The sequence below is a fragment of the Podarcis pityusensis genome, assembly GCF_964106645.2.
Source record: "Podarcis pityusensis genome assembly, chromosome: 9".
NCBI classification, from domain to species: Eukaryota; Metazoa; Chordata; class Lepidosauria; order Squamata; family Lacertidae; genus Podarcis; species Podarcis pityusensis.
The window spans coordinates 36,691,668-36,710,618 of NC_138034.1; the positions used below are offsets into that span (position 1 = coordinate 36,691,668).

At 39.8% G+C, this 18,951-nt stretch overlaps 1 protein-coding gene across 2 annotated transcripts in view; it reads right to left on the minus strand.

The window, feature by feature from the left end:
• Window positions 1-7,111: 7,111 nt before the first annotated feature.
• The window catches only part of GUCY1B1 (guanylate cyclase 1 soluble subunit beta 1), a 43,314-nt gene continuing 31,474 nt past the window's right edge, over window positions 7,112-18,951 (minus strand). Inside the window, exons 6-14 of one of the 2 annotated variants that reach the window (XM_081021363.1) lie at window positions 18,570-18,800; window positions 17,809-17,925; window positions 17,434-17,567; window positions 15,608-15,805; window positions 13,391-13,628; window positions 12,002-12,142; window positions 11,102-11,256; window positions 10,271-10,397; window positions 7,112-9,110 (exon numbers count right to left, since the gene is read on the minus strand). In XM_081021363.1, coding sequence (XP_080877489.1) covers window positions 9,087-9,110; window positions 10,271-10,397; window positions 11,102-11,256; window positions 12,002-12,142; window positions 13,391-13,628; window positions 15,608-15,805; window positions 17,434-17,567; window positions 17,809-17,925; window positions 18,570-18,800 — 1,365 coding nt within the window. In that variant the 3' untranslated portion in view covers window positions 7,112-9,086. Of the gene's footprint in view, window positions 9,111-10,270; window positions 10,398-11,101; window positions 11,257-11,324; window positions 11,917-11,976; window positions 12,143-13,390; window positions 13,629-15,607; window positions 15,806-17,433; window positions 17,568-17,808; window positions 17,926-18,569; window positions 18,801-18,951 lie in introns of those variants that run through there. The other variant, XM_081021364.1, reaches the window with a different exon arrangement.

Consider the following 18,951-nt stretch of genomic DNA (forward strand, 5'->3'; position numbering starts at 1 on the left):
AAGCGGTTAACATTCTCCTTTCCCTTCCTCCCCCACAACAAACACTCTGTGAGGTGAGTGGGGCTGAGAGACTTCAAAGAAGTGTGACTGGCCCAAGGTCACCCAGCAGCTGCATGTGGAGGAGCGGAGACGCGAACCCGGTTCCCCAGATTACGTGACTCTTAACCACTACACCACACTGGCTCTCTGAGATATAGGTCCATAGAGATGGTCAGCATTTGGTCAGCATACATACCATAGGTCAGCATCACTGGTCCATAGAGATATAGGACCTCAGGCACCTCCACTTGCTGCCTTTTTCTCCTCCTGTCTTTCCTTAGAAGCCTTATATTGAGTCAGACCTTTTGTCCATATAACTCAGTATTGTCCACACTGGCAGTTGTAGCTCTCTCCAGGGATTCAGGCAGGAGCTGTTCCTAGCTCTACTTGGAGACACCAGGGATTGGACCTGGGTCCTTCTACATGCAAAGCAGGTGTTCTACCCCTGAAAGAAAGTCCTTCCATATGTTAGAGTTGCATTGCAGCATTATACCCAGCTTCAGAATGCTTCAGTTTCCCCATTCCGCCTTGTACTGCAGACAGCAAATCCTTGAAAAGCTTCCTATCTAGAGATTTGCTAGATTTATGGAAGATAGTGGTGTGAGCACAAGCCTTCCAAGTCAAAGGGTATTGCTTCAAAGCAGGTTCTGATCTCAAGAACCAGAACTCGACACTTTTAGGAAATTAATCTCTGAAGCAAGTTAATAATATAAAGTAGAAACTATAGACATTATAAAAATAGTAATACTTTAATCAAAGGTTTTAAAAAGGGACATGACTGCAACATTTCACATAATGCAAAAACCCTTTTGTTAGAGAGAATTTAAAATATATTGTTATAGACGGCCAACTCATCCACACCCCAACAGGGAAATATATAGCTGAGGGGAAGTGTTTGCTTTAGATTGGAGAATCCCTAATTGCAATTTATGACCAGCAGATGTCCTACTTAGCTTTCTCTTTTTCCAGAATAAAATGAGATATGGGTACAGTATGCTGACCAAATGATAAAGCGCTTCCATTTCCATCTCACCTAAACTCAGTTTACATATCTACACCTTTATTTATGTATCCTCACCATTTGATGGGCATCTTGCTAATTCTGAACATCTTTCCTTCCATGATTCAGGTTTCACTGGAACTCTTAAAAAGAGTGTTAGGTAATACTTACAGGAACACATTTTCTTGAGAGCGGTTGACATTTTTAATTGCTTGGATTTGGATCCTAATTTTTATTATCCGTTTAGAATACCAAGTGTTATATCACATTCCTTGCCGGAAACCACATACACACAAAGGCTGGGTGGAGGGGGAAGAAAGAAACAGCTGGTTCCCCAAACTTACAGATATGTAAAACATTATGTCTTTTATTGATATCACAACCATCAGTCCTCTTCATTTTGATCTGTGTTGATGAGTATCTACCAAAATGCATGCAGCTGCTAAAGGAAGCTGTTTTAAAGCAACATTTCTTCAGTCTCAATAATACCATGACACATTAAATTTAAGAAGGCATTTCTTTAAAAAGTTAAAGCCTGGGTTATTAATGCTGTGTAAATATTGTTGCAGCTGTAGACATATTGCCTTCAGCAGTAGAAGCAACTACTGATAACCTTGTATTTGTTTGTGCAATTTGTCCAGCCTAGTGGTCCTAACTACCTCTTTTCTTTAGGAAAACCATTTTTATACTGAATTCCAAAATCATTGGGCAGCAAAAGAGGTCCAAGCCACAAGACTATCTTGTGATTAATTTCAAGAAGCATAAGAACTTTGTTCAATACCACCGACCGTACAAGGGACTCTGGAGATGGCACCATTCCTCAAAGTGAACATGGTCCATTTTTGCTGTGATCTTCCCAAATACAGTGGTACCTCGGGTTAAGTACTTAATTCGTTCCGGAAGTCCGTTCTTAACCTGAAACTGTTCTTAAGCTGAAGCACCACTTTAGCTAATGGGGCCTCCCGCTGCCGCTGTGCTGCCGGAGCATGATTTCTGTTCTCATCCTGAAGCAAAGTTCTTAACCCGAGGTACTATTTCTGGGTTAGCGGAGTCTGTAACCTGAAGCGTATGTAACCTGAAGCGTATGTAACCCGAGGTACCATTGTAGATATTTCCTCGTACCCTGCTGTTTCTCCATGGATCTCTACGATGTTTCCAGGTGCATGCAAGCCTGTCAAACCCACATAGCTTCAAAGACAGAATTTAATCAAGAACATATAAGGCTATCTTATTTTGGTCTAGCTAACTCTACACCATTATAAGCCACCCCAATCTCTGAGTGGTGCAAGATTCCAGGAGTTGCAGATGCCCTTCAACCCAGAGTCTGTGTTTCCTTTTGGACAATGAGGCACAGTGGAGACTGTGGTGTCTTTATGATTTATTTACACGTATACACAACCTAAGTCTACCATGGAGGGATCTCCAGCATTACATTCCAAGAGACTTTCGCTTCTCCCACAGCCATAGCATTGGATTCAAAACAGACATCAGCATCCTACTTTTTGACTCTTTCTCCAGTAACTCTGTAACTCTGCTGACATTCTGAACTCTAATGTTTCCCAAAACACTGGCATTGTCTTTTAAACTAAACCCTCAAGTTGAGGGAGGGACAAAACCCACTCATTTGCAAATGAGATTTGCTTTTGATCCTTTGAGTCGCCTAAACAGCTCATCCCCAGGCTATCACCTCAAAATGAAATTATCTTACTTAATTAGCTTTTACACTTGGCTCAGTTAAAGGATTAACAAGGTCTAGCACAGGCTTAGATAGACACTGGCTCTGGCTTAAATACACACGAGTCTAGGTATCACCTCCAAGCAAATTAGCTTTCACACCCCAAACCTTAATTAAATTCTAGCACCCATAAGGCTATAACTATGCTGACTGGAAGTAGCCTTCCAGGGTTTCATGAATGAGCCTTTCCCACTCCTGCCATAAATTACCAGACACTGAATGAAACCTGTATCCAAAGCAGCTACATCCCCTTCAAGAGGATTAGGTAAAGGTAAAGGACCCCTGGATGGTTAAGCCCAGTCAAAAGCAGCTATGGGGTGCGGCACACATCTCACTTTACAGGCCAAGGGAGCTGGCGTTTGTCCACAGACAGCTTTCCAGGTCATGTGGCCAGCATGACTAAACCATTACTGGTGCACGGAGGACAGTGACAAGTGCCAGAGCACATGGAAACACTGTTTACCTTCCCGCCGCAGTGGTACCTATCTGTTCACACAGGTATGCTTTTGAACTGCTAGGTTGGCAGAAGCTGGGACAGAGCAACGAGAGCTCACCCCGTCATGAGGATTTGAACCACTGACCTTCCAATCGGCAAGCCCAAGAGACTCAGTGGTTTAGACCACAGTGCCACTCACTTTACCTTTATTTGAGGATTATTATTATTCTGTCCATATATTTTCCATTACTTTCTCCTGAAGGAGCACAACATGATGATGGCATGTAGGATGTGTGACTTATTTCAAACTAGTAAGTGGTCTGGCTTTGCTGTTTTTCAGCTGAACAATTAGTTATTTGAAATCCTTAAGGACCGAAGGGAAACATCATGACAGCCTTGAAATGTAACAGCACGGTCTGTGACTTTCTGCCATAGTTTAGCTAACTCAAAAAGTCACACAAACATAACCAGTGATCAATGGAGCTTACTGTTTACTGATCAGTTAAAATAAACAGATTGGGATCCAAAGGCCAGGTTTCCCACAGAAGCTATTTACGTACCCTGAAATGTTGCTCCTGAAAGTCAGGGTAACTCCAAGAGTGGCATCAAGTGCAAGTCAGAAACAAATACCAAAAAAGTCCCTATGTGCATGCAGATGCTATAGGTTCATACAGGGGCTGTTGGGAAATATGCAGGAAGGCTTCAGTCTAGTAGATCATCCATTTATTTAAATACTTTCTGGTTTTAAACAAGCCAGTGCACAGTTCTGTTTATATGGAGAATTGTCTTTATGACACAGATTGTAATATCAGCACCAAAATCTGAATCACCAGTAAACACCTCACCACTTCAAAATACAGTATTTTTTGCTCTATAAGACTCACTTTTTCCCTCCTAAAAAGTAAGGGGAAATGTGTGTGCGTCTTATGGAGTGAATGCAGGCTGTGCAGCTATCCCAGAAGCCAGAACAGCAAGAGGGATTGCCGCTTTCACTGTGTAGCGATCCCTCTTGCTGTTCTGGCTTCTGATATTCAGAATATTTTTTTTCTTGTTTTCCTCCTCCAAAAACTAGGTGCATCTTGTGGTCTGGTGCGCCTTATAGAGCAAAAAATACGGTAGTTTAAATTATGTCATGCCAATTTTGAGATACAAACATTGTACAGCAGAATTGATTATGCCAGCAAGAGCACACAGTAGAAGGACACATCAACTAATGGTTAAATACCATAATGACAACTCAAACAGGCCAGCTGAATAAGAGAGAACATGACTTTTACAATAGGTATTGATTCTAGCCGGTCCTCCATTCTAAAATGCCAATATGCTTTGAATCGATTGTCTGCTGGGTCTTTTACTGACTTTTAAAAATCCCGTTAATTATACAATATTACGGCTTCAGGACAATAATATATCCTTCCTTATTTAGAAATGAAACTGAGTTTTTTCTTTTCTTTTGTTTTTGTTTTGGCTTAACAACCATCTTCATGGCAACTGCCTGATCTCACCTCAGAGTGTGAACTCCGGAACACATGTCTGCATGTGGTTTTTCACAGAACTTCTCGAAAGCAGTGAGGAAATGACCTTTCAAAAAATTCAAATATGTTGTGAATCGATATCAGCTATTCTCAGTATCAGGCTTCCCCATACCTCTAAACTTAACTTGCATTTTCATAGCAAGAACCTAATTATTACTGGAAAGTTAGATATTCTCCAATTTTAAAAAAGTGTTCACAAGTATACACAATCTCTCCCCATTTGCTGTTATGCATATCCTTTTCTTCCGTTCCTGTGAAGTGTACTGTTGTAGCTCAGCACAAAGTCTGTGGAATCCCAGTATCTTGACATGACATCTATTTAAACCCTGTATGTCAGTTATTGTTTTATTTCTAACTTTACAACCCACTCACATTCAGCATTTTCACGTTGGCTAGTAATTTATAGACAAGTGGCTACCTGTGAATTTTTACAGAAATGAGGGAAAGACCCACTTCAGTTTTTATACTGCAAACAACTCAGCCAACTGTGCCATTAGATAGAGTGAGGCAGATGTTTGGGGGTTGAAGGCAGTGGCAGCTTTCCCCTGGCTGGTCCTCCTGAGGTCATCCTCCAGCAACTCTTGTGCTTGTGGACTAGTGGCCTGGTAGCAGCAATTCTTACTTGTTGCTGGCCAGAACTGGCTGGCTGTCTCACTCAATTGCCTGCTGAAGAACAAGTCATCAAGCAGTGATCAGTTAGTGGTGGTCTTAAGAGGACAGAACTGAGTGTGCAACATGGGCAGCACTGCAGAACTTAAGCTACTTTGCTGCCCTTGGATGTGGAGGACGACGATGTCCCTGTCACCACTGTTGAAGATTTAACTGCCACCCTGGGTAGCTTCTATTCCTGGAATGTGGGTGAGGGAACACAATCTTCTCTTCCTGCAGGAAAAGTTCTTGGGGTGCCCCTGCATAAGGCACATACCTTAAACATATCAGTCTTTTCTTCTCTTTATGCGGCAAGGGCAGCATGATTGGTACAAATTGAACTGAGTAGCTCTTATGGGACACCTGACATCACAGTCAGCACTGCAATTTATGCCATGCTACAATGAATCTGATTAACAGTGCATTTCTATATACACGTAGTTCAGAGTTGGCCCCATTGCACTCAAAATGATTTATTTTTAAGCAACTATTCATAGGATTGTACTGTTAGCTCTATCGAAAGCATGGTTCAGACTGTTGCATGCAGGAATTTAAAATGAGAGCGCTGACCATCTTCTTTTCAAAAGCAATTTAGTGCCCCTAGAAGCATGGTTATAATTAAGAAGTGTGTAATAGATTTGCACCAATGTTAAAGGAACGGTGGTGCTGGAAACCTCTTCGTATCTTGTACCCACCATGATTTGTCTCCAGCAGCTACCATTCCTGTCATTTTAAAGGCTTTGAACAGTTGTTGATAGCAGCTATTTCTGGCATTAATCAGCTCTGCAGTTCTGATGCAGTATTATAGATTGCCGTGCTGGAAGAAAATAAAATATACTGAGCTGGTTTAACTTTTATAGAAACTAACCTTATGTGTGTTTCTTTTTTGTTTGCTTGTTTTGCGGGTGTGGAAAATTCTAGTATTTGGTTCTAATAAGGTTTTCCTTTGGAACATAAAGATCAACGAAAATATGGACCTCAGCCAACGTAGCACACAAATGCAAACACTCAGACGTCAGTCCCCTAAGTAAGTGTATTTGGGGCTGGAACCTAAATGAATAATGCGAAATAAAAAGATGTGTGATGTTACAGAACAAATTTAAGCTCTATTATAAACAGGCTGGCTTTGAAAATTCTACTAAAGTAGTGATGGAAACCTTCCCTTCCCAGGAGATGCAAAAGTGGTGACAGAGAAAGCAGGGGTCACATACACTTTCTTCTTGCTTAGCAGAGGATCCAAATAGACCCTAAAGCAAATGCAGCATGACATATACTAGAAGGCCCAGTTTGGCCTATAAAATTCTTGAGATTGTTTGGGTGCATGATTCACAGATTTCTGGAAATCAACCATCAAAATCTCAGCTCTACGGTTTGCAATGGAATGCAGCCTAAGGATTCTGTGAGTCTGAGATCAAGCCATGGGCTACAACAGGGGTGAATATAACCTTCTTCAGCCTGAGGGCCACATTCACTTTTGTCCAATCTTCTATGCATCATGTGCCGATGGCAAAAGTGGGAGGAGCAACACATGTAAATGGTCACCTTTCTACAGCAGGCTAGCTTCTATGCAAACTCACAAACGCCATCCAAACAAGCAAGAGGCATCACTCAAGGACACATTCCAGTCAGGCAAAAACTCTTGATGTGTGAGGCAGGGCCTAAGACTCCCCACCCTTGGATTATGATCTACTTAAATAAGGGAGACTTAATCCAGAAGATAGGGGATAAATTGTATTTATTATACCATTTCCAATATTAACATATGGTTTTCCACAGGGAGAAACCCTTTCAGTGAGAAAAAGCCCATAATTTAAAGACTTTCCTTATACACCTTAACATAAAACATTTATACATATATTTTATATTGGTTAGATATATATATATATTTATATAAACTAGAGACTGACAAATTTTATACATTACATTCATATTTATGTATATATACATATATGTACATGTTCATATCTTATAAAGGCATCATCAAAAAATATGAAATGAATTAGGAGTCATTGTATTATTCCTACAATATATCCAAACTGAGCTCATTAGTTCTGACAGGTTTAGAATACAAGATAATCAGAAGTTCATAAAAATACAAGTGCAGCTCACATTTACACGGGTCTATGTAGACATACATAAGATGAACCTGGATAATGAAGGTTCTTTATATAATAATGGACATACTTTTTTTTTCAAGCAATAAAACAAGGCTTAATAACCATATCCAAAACATGTCTTTCACTTATAGGGAAATAGTATAAAATAATACCGTTGCCTCAATTTCATCCAAGAGAGCATTCTGACCAGATCCTGGGGAAAGCAAATTTCAAGGGGAATCTTCAAGAATGCACAGTGGGTTTTGCCACCATGCTAATTGTGGAAATAGGCTTCTTGCATAGTGCACATCTGATCATTCCTGGTGCTCTGCCCAGAAGGACAGGGCAATGGAAAAGACTGTACAGTAGAAGCCTAATGTTTTAAAATTTCTAGTGCCTTTGGAGAGTGACTTCTTCCTTTCAAAAGTACTAAGCATGGCATTTTCTTCCATAACAATCTTACTTGTATTCTTGGATACTTTTGTGGGGAGGAACAGCTATTAGCCTTGCAATTTAGACGTACCTAATCCATGCTTTGTAGCCTAACCATGCTGTGCATTCAGGGTCATTTTGCACATGCCTATACTGTATATGTCACGTGGGACAGAGTCTTTGCCAATGCCTCTGTATGGGCCTTGCAAGAAGCAGAATGACAGAGACCTATGACTTATTATAGGTCTCCTAATTTCAGAGTAAACTTCTGAATTTCAGAATAAAGCCCCCAAAATTCTTCATTATTATGGACCTCAAGGTTGGGTATCCATTTTTTTCTTTGAAATGTCCCCTGGTCTAAAAAGTAATAATATCATTATGCATTATATTAAAAGTTGTCCAACAACCTATTATGCAAGTATGCATGAATCATCTTTACCCTCAGAATTCAGTAGGAGAAATAGGAGAGAACACAATTAGATTTAGAACAGAAATTGACTCACATTTCCTACTATAACATAATATTAAACAACCTACCCTTCTCTTCCATGTACAAAATGCGTATGTTGCATCAGCAGAGAGTCAATACATAGCAAAAGAGCAACCACCAGCGTACTGAAGCTACCTTCTAGAACAAACTGCAATATTTCACAATAGCAGATTGGAGGAAAGCAGATGGATTAGTATAAACTTTACAACAAAATGCCAAATCACGGCTATAAAAATATCAGCTCTCTGAGCTCATGATGCTTGCTATCAATTGGAATTTTTCCCCTCGCAGAAACAGTTTGAGTTACAGCATCATAAAGATCATGGTGATTAGTCACTAAAGATGTAGATGAGAAGCATATGTGTGAAGCACTACATCCCTTGTGGCATGTGAAAAAGTTTGTGTTAGATAAAGAATGGGAGACAAAAGACATTGAGATACACAGACCCACAGAAGACCTACTACAATATCAAAAGGGGAGTGACCAAAGAGCAGCACGGTGGGAGAGGGGGCAGAGGAGCTTAGTGAAAATGTTATTGTTTGGCACAGATTGGATGAACAAACAGAAGAGACACAAATGTAGCAACAGCAGTCACATCTAATTACAAACAGGCTGTATTAGTGGCAGGACACAGTGTTCCACTCTGTTCTTTGTCCTCTTGTATTTCGCCTGGCTCAGTTAGCATCGTGCGTTACATCCTTGAAGGCATGCGAGAAAAGTTTGAAAAGGAAACAGTTGAACTTGTGGTAATGTGTGATAAGTTAAGATATATTCTCACATGGGTGAAGTGCAACAAATTAAAACGGTGTTTGAGGAAGCACATGCTTTATGTATCTTGGTAGTGACACTAACCCATATTTAATCATGGGAGTTACTCTCAAGTGCACTTGATAGTTTAAATTCCTATAAAATAAGAAAATACCTCCAATTGCCTTGTGGAATCTGGAACATTCCACAATATCCCATGTAATGCAATTCAGTATTGATGTTTGAGAAAATTCCCATTTTAAAACGGGACTCTGCTGCTGTCATATGCCAGCAATAGGACAGCAATAGACCCAATTCAAGCACGTTCTCTGGGAGCTGGTGCAGTGAAGGGTCATTTTATTCCTGCCACCCCCTTCTTTTGCCTTGGATGGCATGAGCGCTAGGGACAGAGCACTGGCTGTGCAGCTTCTTCAAGCCCCATCCCAGCAAGCCAGGGGTTAGGACTGCACCCTAAAGCAATTAGTTAGCTACTTCTGCTAGCAGTTCCCAATCTGTTAGAATATAAATCTATTGCTCTATAGTAAAGCCTGCTCATTAGGATGCCATAATTACTATGCACTTTACCACTTTAAAGCAATTTATTTGGAAAGAAGAGTTTTCAACTTTAGAGCTTCAACAAATAGTGGCTTTCAATTTTATGTCAGAACAAATTGCAAATATGTTTTGGTAAAATCAATCCGTTTCTGAAAACAAATACTAAGGGGATGTTGTATGCATATTACAGGTGACTGACAGCAATATCATTTTAAATGAAGAGAAGCAAGGTTAGAAATTTCTGATACTCCTAGCCACAGACATTGCATAATACCAGTTCCAGCAAAGTAGGACGTAGAAAGTGTGTGAGATTAAAATTTAAAGATTTATCACTCTCTCGTTGGCTTTTTGAAGCAGAAAGCCTGATTTCTAACAAATGCATAAACACCAGGGACAAATTAATATATTGTCAAGAAATATATTAATGGGTTTAAAAAAGAAGGTTAATTTCTTTGAGGGAACATTGAATTTTGCAAGAAAAACAATGTCATGATTTTGACTGTTCATACATATTCTGTGCGTCTTCTTTTTAAAAGCACTTTTTGATTAGTCATACCTCTGTCTCTGTGCACTTTCTGGACAAAAACCAAACTTGCATTGGTTCTTTTTTACCCTTCATGGAAACGGGACCTCTGTGTTCCAGATGGAATTGTGGGTCTGAATTTTCAGGAGCCATTAGACACCTGCAAATAAAAAGAGATATAACCAAACCATTAACTGCAAAATACACTTTCATGAAGTGCTTTCAGGCCAAGACTTGCAATATAGTAAAGATGTCAGAATATGTCTTAAAGAGCCTATAACTCCCAGAGTATCTGAAGGTGATTGTTTTTCCCCATATGGAATAATTGCTTGCACTAACAATGCAACTGTAACCCCCTGATCTTTGTAGCTGGAGGGTTTTAGGATTTGGAAGAGTTGACCTTCTTGTGATCTCTGATGACAGGGGAGAGCTCCATTGCTACGGAGGTCCTCATTGTACCCAGTCAGATAGGAATCCTCCAGCAGCATTTCTCCTGCTTGTGGTAGCCTTTGGGAAGGCCCAAATTGCCAGCAATTTTGTATCTGCCTGATCCAAAGTCTTATGGATCTCCCAAAGGTCACAATCTATGTACCTCTCTACCGTGGCAGCCTGGAGTTGGTACAGCAAAAAAGAAAAATCTCCCACCCTGTCAGATATACTCTCTCCACTCTGTCTGACTGTTCCCCAGCCAGGGATTAGAATTGCTCTGTGATGCATGTAAGTACTGGCAGTGTGCCCCCCCCCCCAAAAAAATCAGCTGATATAAGGAGCTGTCTCTAAAATCAATGAAAAAGTGAGCCCATTGTTCTAAGAAAGCTGTTTTCTGGATATTGCTATAAGCCATCTGTACACTCAATTTCTCACCTGTAAGTATATTCAGAGACATTGATTCTTCCTTTCTCTCCAGTGGTTTCTGTTCTGCTTGTTAGATTAACAGTGTTTCCAAAAAGACAGTAACGGGGCATCCTTTGACCAATGACACCTGTGACTACTTCTCCTGTGTGGATGCCTATTGTTATCTTTTAAAATGAACAAAAATACAGATGAACAGTAACAATAATAGAAAGATGTTACCAAGTTGTTTGAAGTGAAATGCATACAGCATTGCAATTTTGCATTTGCACAATAAACAATTACATAAGTAGTGGGTAGATGGCTTAGCATTTGTGGGGAGATAAATGTAGCCATTGCACAACTGCTTCTAAATTGTTTTACTGATAATTTTAATATTTCTGTAAACGACTTAGAAGCTTCACTACAACAAAGACTTTGTTAAAAAAATAAAACAAACGAGGCCACTACCTGAGTGCTTGTTAAGCAAAAGAGCTTCCAAAAGACAAGGTTATCCTACAAGAGGATGGAACAATGTTGCTGTATTATCTCAACCCACATTCTCCTAATGTCCCCTTCATCTGTCCCAAGCACCAGTCTTGAGGGAAGGAGCAACCTAACAACCTCAGCATGATCCAGACCACCTATCTCAATGCACACTATCAAGGGAAAGGGGAAGCACTGATGAGAATGGTGGGAAGAAATATGGAGTAATTCTCACATGGAAGTATATTTAGTTTGGTGGTATTCCTCATCCATTCCCTATTGCATTCTGCATCAGTGCCTAATACTGGTCTTGTACGATCTTGTCCCATGGTTTCTAGGCTGCACACACCTGAAAGTTGGCACTCAGATATGTTTGAAAAATCTAGGTATGAATTCTTCTTGTATAAAAACTCCCTGAGGACCAGTAGCATGTTGTCAATTACTAACCTGTACAGACTCTCCATCAACTTGAACCTGTCCGGCAATTTCCATCATATCCAATGCTAAGTGGCAGATAGAACGCGCATGGTGAATGCATGGCTCTGGCAAGCCACTTACTGTCATATACTTGTCTCCAACTGTCTCAACCTAATAAAATGTGAAGTTGGAAGTTATTCCATTTTCTTGGTTACGTGGAAACAGTGTTATTACAAACACTAGCCATACCTTTGAAACAGAAAGGGCTCTTGCACTAGCAGATGGTACAGTTTAAAGGTTGCACAACAAAGGAATCCAGCACAACAGTTGCATTAATAAAAGTTTGTTGTGCAATCTGTTGTGCAACCATCTTTGGTAATGTGCTTGTGTTTTCCCTTGTGTATCAATGTTCCGGCAGCACAAGTATACCGCCAGGTGACTTTAACTTAGCACTCCATTGGGTGCAACCCATTGATCTGTGCCCCATCACCGGATACTTTCTAAAAGCAACGTATGGTATAAATATAGAAGAATCAGAGAAAAGTGCATTATTTTTTAGATAGGTAGCAAGTGTAGAGGCCTAGAAAGCTTAATGAAGAAGGAAGGGAAGGGTGGCACCAAAAAGCAAACAAAAAATGAAACCCAAGCAAAATTTCAGATTGGGAAATATAATTTATTATAGCATATGATATACCCAACCAAATACATTTAGAAGACAATCTTCTTCAGGGGCAAGAGTCTTGATCTATCTAACTCGCTATCAGCTAAAACACTTGGAGAATGTTCTAGCTATTGCTGCATCAAACAAACAAAATAAATTGGGGGGAGGGGGAGGGAGAGAGGCCCAAACAAAGTGTGAACAAGTAAACATGCAGGTTCCTGGAGCAAAGACTGTAGTGGCTGCATTCCTCTCTCAGTCCTCCTACTATCACACTATCCAGAAGTAAGCCATGGTTTGGCTTAGCATCTGAACATGGGCTTATGGTTTGTTTCTCAAAACATGAGTAGTAAACAAAGAACAAACCTTGGCTACAGCTGATTTCTTGTCTCAAGTGAGACAAATCATGACTTGGACATGACACTAAGAGAAATCACAGCTTAGCCTCAGGTATTTGGATTCAGAAAGAAACATCAGTAAAGTGTTTGGAGTCAGGAGTTCACTTTCCCCAATTTCTGTAATCAACATTGATGCAGCTATTTTGTCTTCAGAATAAATTTATTTCAGTGCGATGTTTTCTCTTGCCAAGAATTAAACCATTATTACATCAATGGGAAATTCTAATACTCCATAGAACTGAGCTCAGATAATACACCTCTTTCCTAATTTCATCATTACATGGCTGTTTCTACATTAATTTTCATTTAACGCAGCATTATCTCAAACAAACAAAAAATCAGAAATGAAGCAGTGGTGCTTACCTTATAAACAAAGGGGTTCCTTCGTGAATCAGTCAGGATATCAAATCTTGTGTAAAGGTCATTTAAGAGATTGACAATTTTCATGGCTCCCTCTCCAGAGGCATGTTTACTACAGAAGGCATTAAACCCAACAATGCCACTAAAAAGTATGGTCACATTATCATAGCGCTTTGCTGGCACAGGGCGCTTGTGCCTCAGCTCATTGGCCACAGATGGAGGAAGGACAGAATACAGCAAGCTACATAATGTTGGACAGTAATAGTAAAGAAAGAAAAAGGAAGAGAGAAACATGAGTCATTTTTTTGTGTAATAAGCTTCTCATGTGAGAGCTGATTTTATACATTTTAGGTTTCCAAGTCACTTATTAAAAAATATATTAATGACAGAAGTAATACTCTTTAAGCACCAGACATTGGTGTGCATTAAAAATGTTCCTAGAATACTGAAAGATAAAATGGGCAAAACTATATAGGTATGAGAAAGCACTGCTAAACTCTCAAGGACATGTGTTTAAATCTCTGTAGTTGAAATTGATGGTACATAAAAATACGTAATGTTCCATGGAATGTGCCCTTAATCTTTTGCAAAGAAGTCACATACTCTAGATTTATCTGGAGAATGGTTGGGGACAGGCAATAGCTTTAAGAAAAATGAAAATGGCCCAACAGAGGCAGAGTTAACCATGTTATATGTATTCATTTCCTTTGTCACCAATGCCTATGGTCAAACAAGCAACAGTGAGATGAATATACACACCCACAAGCACTTCCAGTCTGGATAAATTGATATTTCAGCAGAGATAGCCATTATCAGCTAGAGGGTTATATGCTCACATTTTATTATTTACTGTCTTCCCCCCACCCAAAAAAATTGCAAAGCACAATATTCACAAAAAGCGAAATGTTTCATTCTAAAGACTACACATAAAAGGTACTTAGATTGTATGGTTCAGACTAGATGAGATGCCATTCACACAATTAGGAATTATGTGAATGGCTTTTTAAAAGCAAATTGGAAGTGTGTGGGCCCTGATACAGATCAGAATCCTGACATGCAGCGTTAACCTTTTACCCCTAATAATTGCTAATTGTGTGAATCTCGTTTAGCCCTTAAGTTATGTGCATGCAAATTAAACAAAGATCTCCCGAGCCAGCTTTTTCCTAAGTTTTTATGGTGTCCAGAAATATTTTATTATTCTGAAAGCTCAACTGATTCAGGTTGTGATAGATAGATTATGTGCCAGTAAACAAACATTAGGATCCAAGACATAAAAGCTAATGAGACGTTGAGGGAAAACAGACAGAGGGAAGAAAACAGAGGGAAGAAAGATAATGAAGGGAGATAACAATAAAAGTGGATGCATTTCCTTCGAAGACTAGTACATGAAGTCTTCCAGAATGCTTTCATTTTGAGCCCATTGAAATACAGTTTACACAGCTATTCAGTGACTTAATATAGTATTCTGAATGAGTTAATAGGTATTAATTTTCATTTAACTTGTTTGTGTCCTTATTTTCACATACCAGCTCCAATTTGTAATCATATTCAGATTGTCAGAAGGCATAAAACTATTAAAGAAAGTCAGTGACTATGTCAAATGCTCACTACTGTAAACAGTGATTCCTGGCCCACCTATGACATTCAGAAAAGCTTAGAATGTGGGTGGCCACCATTACAATAAGGACCTGCATGCACCTGCTGGAATCTTCTGGTGGCTGCTATCTCTACAATCAGTGTGATGTGTGAATCAGCCCCACATCACTGATACCAAGACTGAGAAGGCTATCCTGTCCAAGGTAGGAACTCCTTAGACCAAAATGTCAACATTTCCAAAACGAAACACCATAGTTTCATAATAGTGATTCATAAAATATTAACTATTCCACTAAGTTAAACTGATAATCATTAGGTCAATGGCTGCCTCATAATACAGAAGGTGGGAGGAATAATACAGGGATATGCATGATCTAAAACTTTTAACAGGTCAGAATCAGATCTTAGATAGAGGTTGACATGGACATCCATTCAAGAAGTTCATCTTGCACTCATAAGAATTATGTAAGAATTATGGCAACAATGCATTCGGTAAAGAGTCACTGACTAACAGGACAATTCAAAATCAGATGTGTTTGTGAAGCCTCAAAATACAGGTTAAGACGGAAAATAATTCCACTACTTCTACTGTTTCTCATGTAAACTTGAGAGATCAACTCTTACGTGTCTGTCTTTTTCTTCTCATCTTCCAGTGCTCTTAATGTGTGCTGAAGCCTGTCTGTTAGTATCTCCAGCTCTTGAGTCAGCTTGTATTCCTCTCTGAACTGCTCTCCCAAAAGGACCAAATCACGGGTAGCATCATGCAGTGGAATGTCACTCAGGTATAGCCCTCTTCTAGTTAAGTCATCCAAATTCATCACACTGTAATACAAATAAACAATCAAAAGACCAGATGGGGAAATGGTGGGTTAAACCTGGCACTCAGATTTGCCTTGCACAGCCATTAAAAACACTGATCAAGTTAATTTGCAAATATATTTTGACACTCCCCCAAAGTAAGAGAGAACCTCTACTACCCTCATTATTTAATATGCACTGAATATGCCGCCTTTTCTACCCTGTCAACACAGGGAGGAGAGATAAAGCTGAGAATGGAGAAGTGCGATCAAACAATTAAAGTCACTACAGAAACACCCATGATGTGATAGTGCTGTGAGTTTGCCTGCTATGCAAAGACCTTCCTTCACATATCATAACAGAGGATTATAGGGAATAAGAAGACACAGAGCAGATACAGATCAGTATATCTGAAACTAGCAAGTTCTGCCATCAATGGGCTTATGTTACTGTGCCAGAAGAATGTTGTCCTGGAAATGTTGAAGCCAAACGGCCAAAACAGAGGTGATTAAGGAGATCCATGTCTAGACCTCCCATCAGAGCAGTGGTGGTGAGAAAGAGGCTTTGACCATTTTCCCAATCTAAATTATTTCATGAAGCTCCGGGGGGGGGGGGGGAGCTGTGGGGTCAACAGCACCTTGAGAAACAAGCTTAGATTAGGCAGATGGTGCAGGGTGAAAAGGGTTAAATACCAAGTACAATTGGTCTGCCCGAATGGGCACTCCGAATGGCTTCTTTAAAATAAATTGTTGTTGTTTTGCTAATACACACACAACCATTTGCATCATGGATATTTTGGCCCAAAGAATACAGGTAATTCACATCTGATGCTTATTTAACTTAAGTGATCACAGATTTGGGCAGGTTAGGGAGGGGGTTAAATAAACAAAGAGAGAGCAGAGGAAGCCCACCCTACATTTATTCATTTCCCCCTGATCCACCTGCACAAAGCTGTGATTGTGGGCTTACTTGGCTTAGGGAAGGCAGTGTAAGAAAATGCCCCCTTCCCAAATCTGGGCAAGAAATTACTGGGCATTGGAAAGTAGGTGGGGGAGGGACTCTAGGTCCCTACCAGAGCTCTCCTGCTTCCTTCCCAAAGTCGAGTAAGCAGCTCTCCACCTTGCAGGGGACCTGGTTCTGGGAGTTCCTGGCTTTATGCATTTTTAGGACCCCTGGATGGTTAAGTCCAGTGAAAGGCGACAAAGGGGTTGTGGCGCTCATCTTGCTTTCAGGTCGAGGGAGCCGGTGTTTGTCCACAGACAGATTTCCGGGTCATGTGGCCAGCATGACTAAACCACTTCTGGCGCAACGGAACACAGTGACAGAAACCAGAGCGCATGGAAACACTGTTTATCTTCCTGCCACATCAGTACCTATTTATCTACTTGCACTGGCGTGCTTTCAAACTGCTAGGATGGCAGGAGCTGGGACAGAGCAACGGGAGCTCACTCCATTGCAGGGATTTGAACTGCCGACCTTCCAATTGGCAAGCCCAAGAGGCTTAGTGGTTTAGACCACAGCGCCACCCACGTCCCTGTGCATTTTTAGATATACATGTGGACTCCTAGAACCGAACCCTCATGTAAGATGTGAGTTACTGCACAAGTTTTTGTAACAATGCACTGCAATATACACAAATTGTGTTTGCTTACCTTGGCGAACAAAGAAAGAGAATACTATCTGCTTCTGGTAGGTAGATCATTTGACCCTTAAGGCGTAAGCAGCTAATTTCTGTTCCAGTTAATTCATCTTCGCACTCTAACTTTTCCACATCCAACAGCCCTTCCTTGTAAAGAAAAAGAAAAACCAAACCCATAACTGCAGCTAAAGGTGTCATAGTTATATCTGTATATTTTCATATCTTTCCACAAACTACTTTAATGCCATCCACAGTCTAATGTTGTTTTTACTTCTGTTTCACCCAAGCAGAAAGATGTCAAAATGTGGTAAAGAAATTTGAGGTTCTATTGTTCATCCAAGTAAAACATGATTATCATTGAAAAATGGCAGGTGAACAGTATGGTTACCTTGCTCCTCAGCACAAAGACTGTGTTGATATGTGAGAGGATTCCATGGAAACTAATATCAATATGAGGCCGAACCAACGAAAACACGGACAAAAGATTGCAATACCCTGGCTGGAGCTGAAATATAAATGAGACAGACAAATTTCTTTTCAAAGACCTGAAATTATTTATACTCTATATCATATGTAGCATTTGAATTCTGTTTCCCAATGCTCTATCTATGCTAATTTATCAGTACAATGTTGAGGAGTACCCCCCACGCACACATACACAAACACATATACACAACACTAGATTTTACCATATTAATAAACTGTTTGAGTAAAGATGGTCAGTTCCAATCAAGGAATGATTTGTTGCACCATCTTGAGATGCATATTCCACATGACTAGTCATATGACTCAAAATATGGAAGGATTTGGGACCTATGTGGACTTTTGATCAACTTGGGACCTATGTGGACTTTTGATCAATTCCAACAGATGTAAAATAAATTAAAAATAAAAATGTTAAAATAATGGTTAAAAGGCTGTTGAAATGAAGGACTGATACTTTATGAAGACAAAGATGGAATTAGTTAAAGGCATTAATGTGAAATGTCTTTTGGAGTTCTAGCAGTGCATACAAAATTTGTCCATGCATAATAAATACCACAACCAATATAAGCTAGTGAATAGCATTGACTAGTTTACCGGGTGTGGTAATGGGAGCACAGAGGAATAAAAATGTATACAGTTTTCAGGAAAAATAAGAATTATCACCTGTGGAAGGACTCTGTATATTGCATTGCCACACTGGGTGACAACTAGATATCTATCAAATATAATATGGAAAGGGAAAGCTTTGCAAAAAGTATAAGGACTGATGCGAGACTCTTGAGTGCCATTCTCTTCAAATCTGTCCAGGTCTTCATAAAAATCTTCTTCCTTAGACTCCTTCTCTTCAATTAAAAACTGAATATGGTCACACTCTTCATTTCTCTGTTGAATAACCTGAATAACAACAACAAAAACCTGATTTACAAGAACAATTATGGGCAATTTTACTTTTTAAAACATTTTTTTAGGGTTATTCTTCTATAGCAATGAACAAGAGCTATTCTTGATTTTCATAATTCCAGATTTTGACTCTGGATTTGAGGGT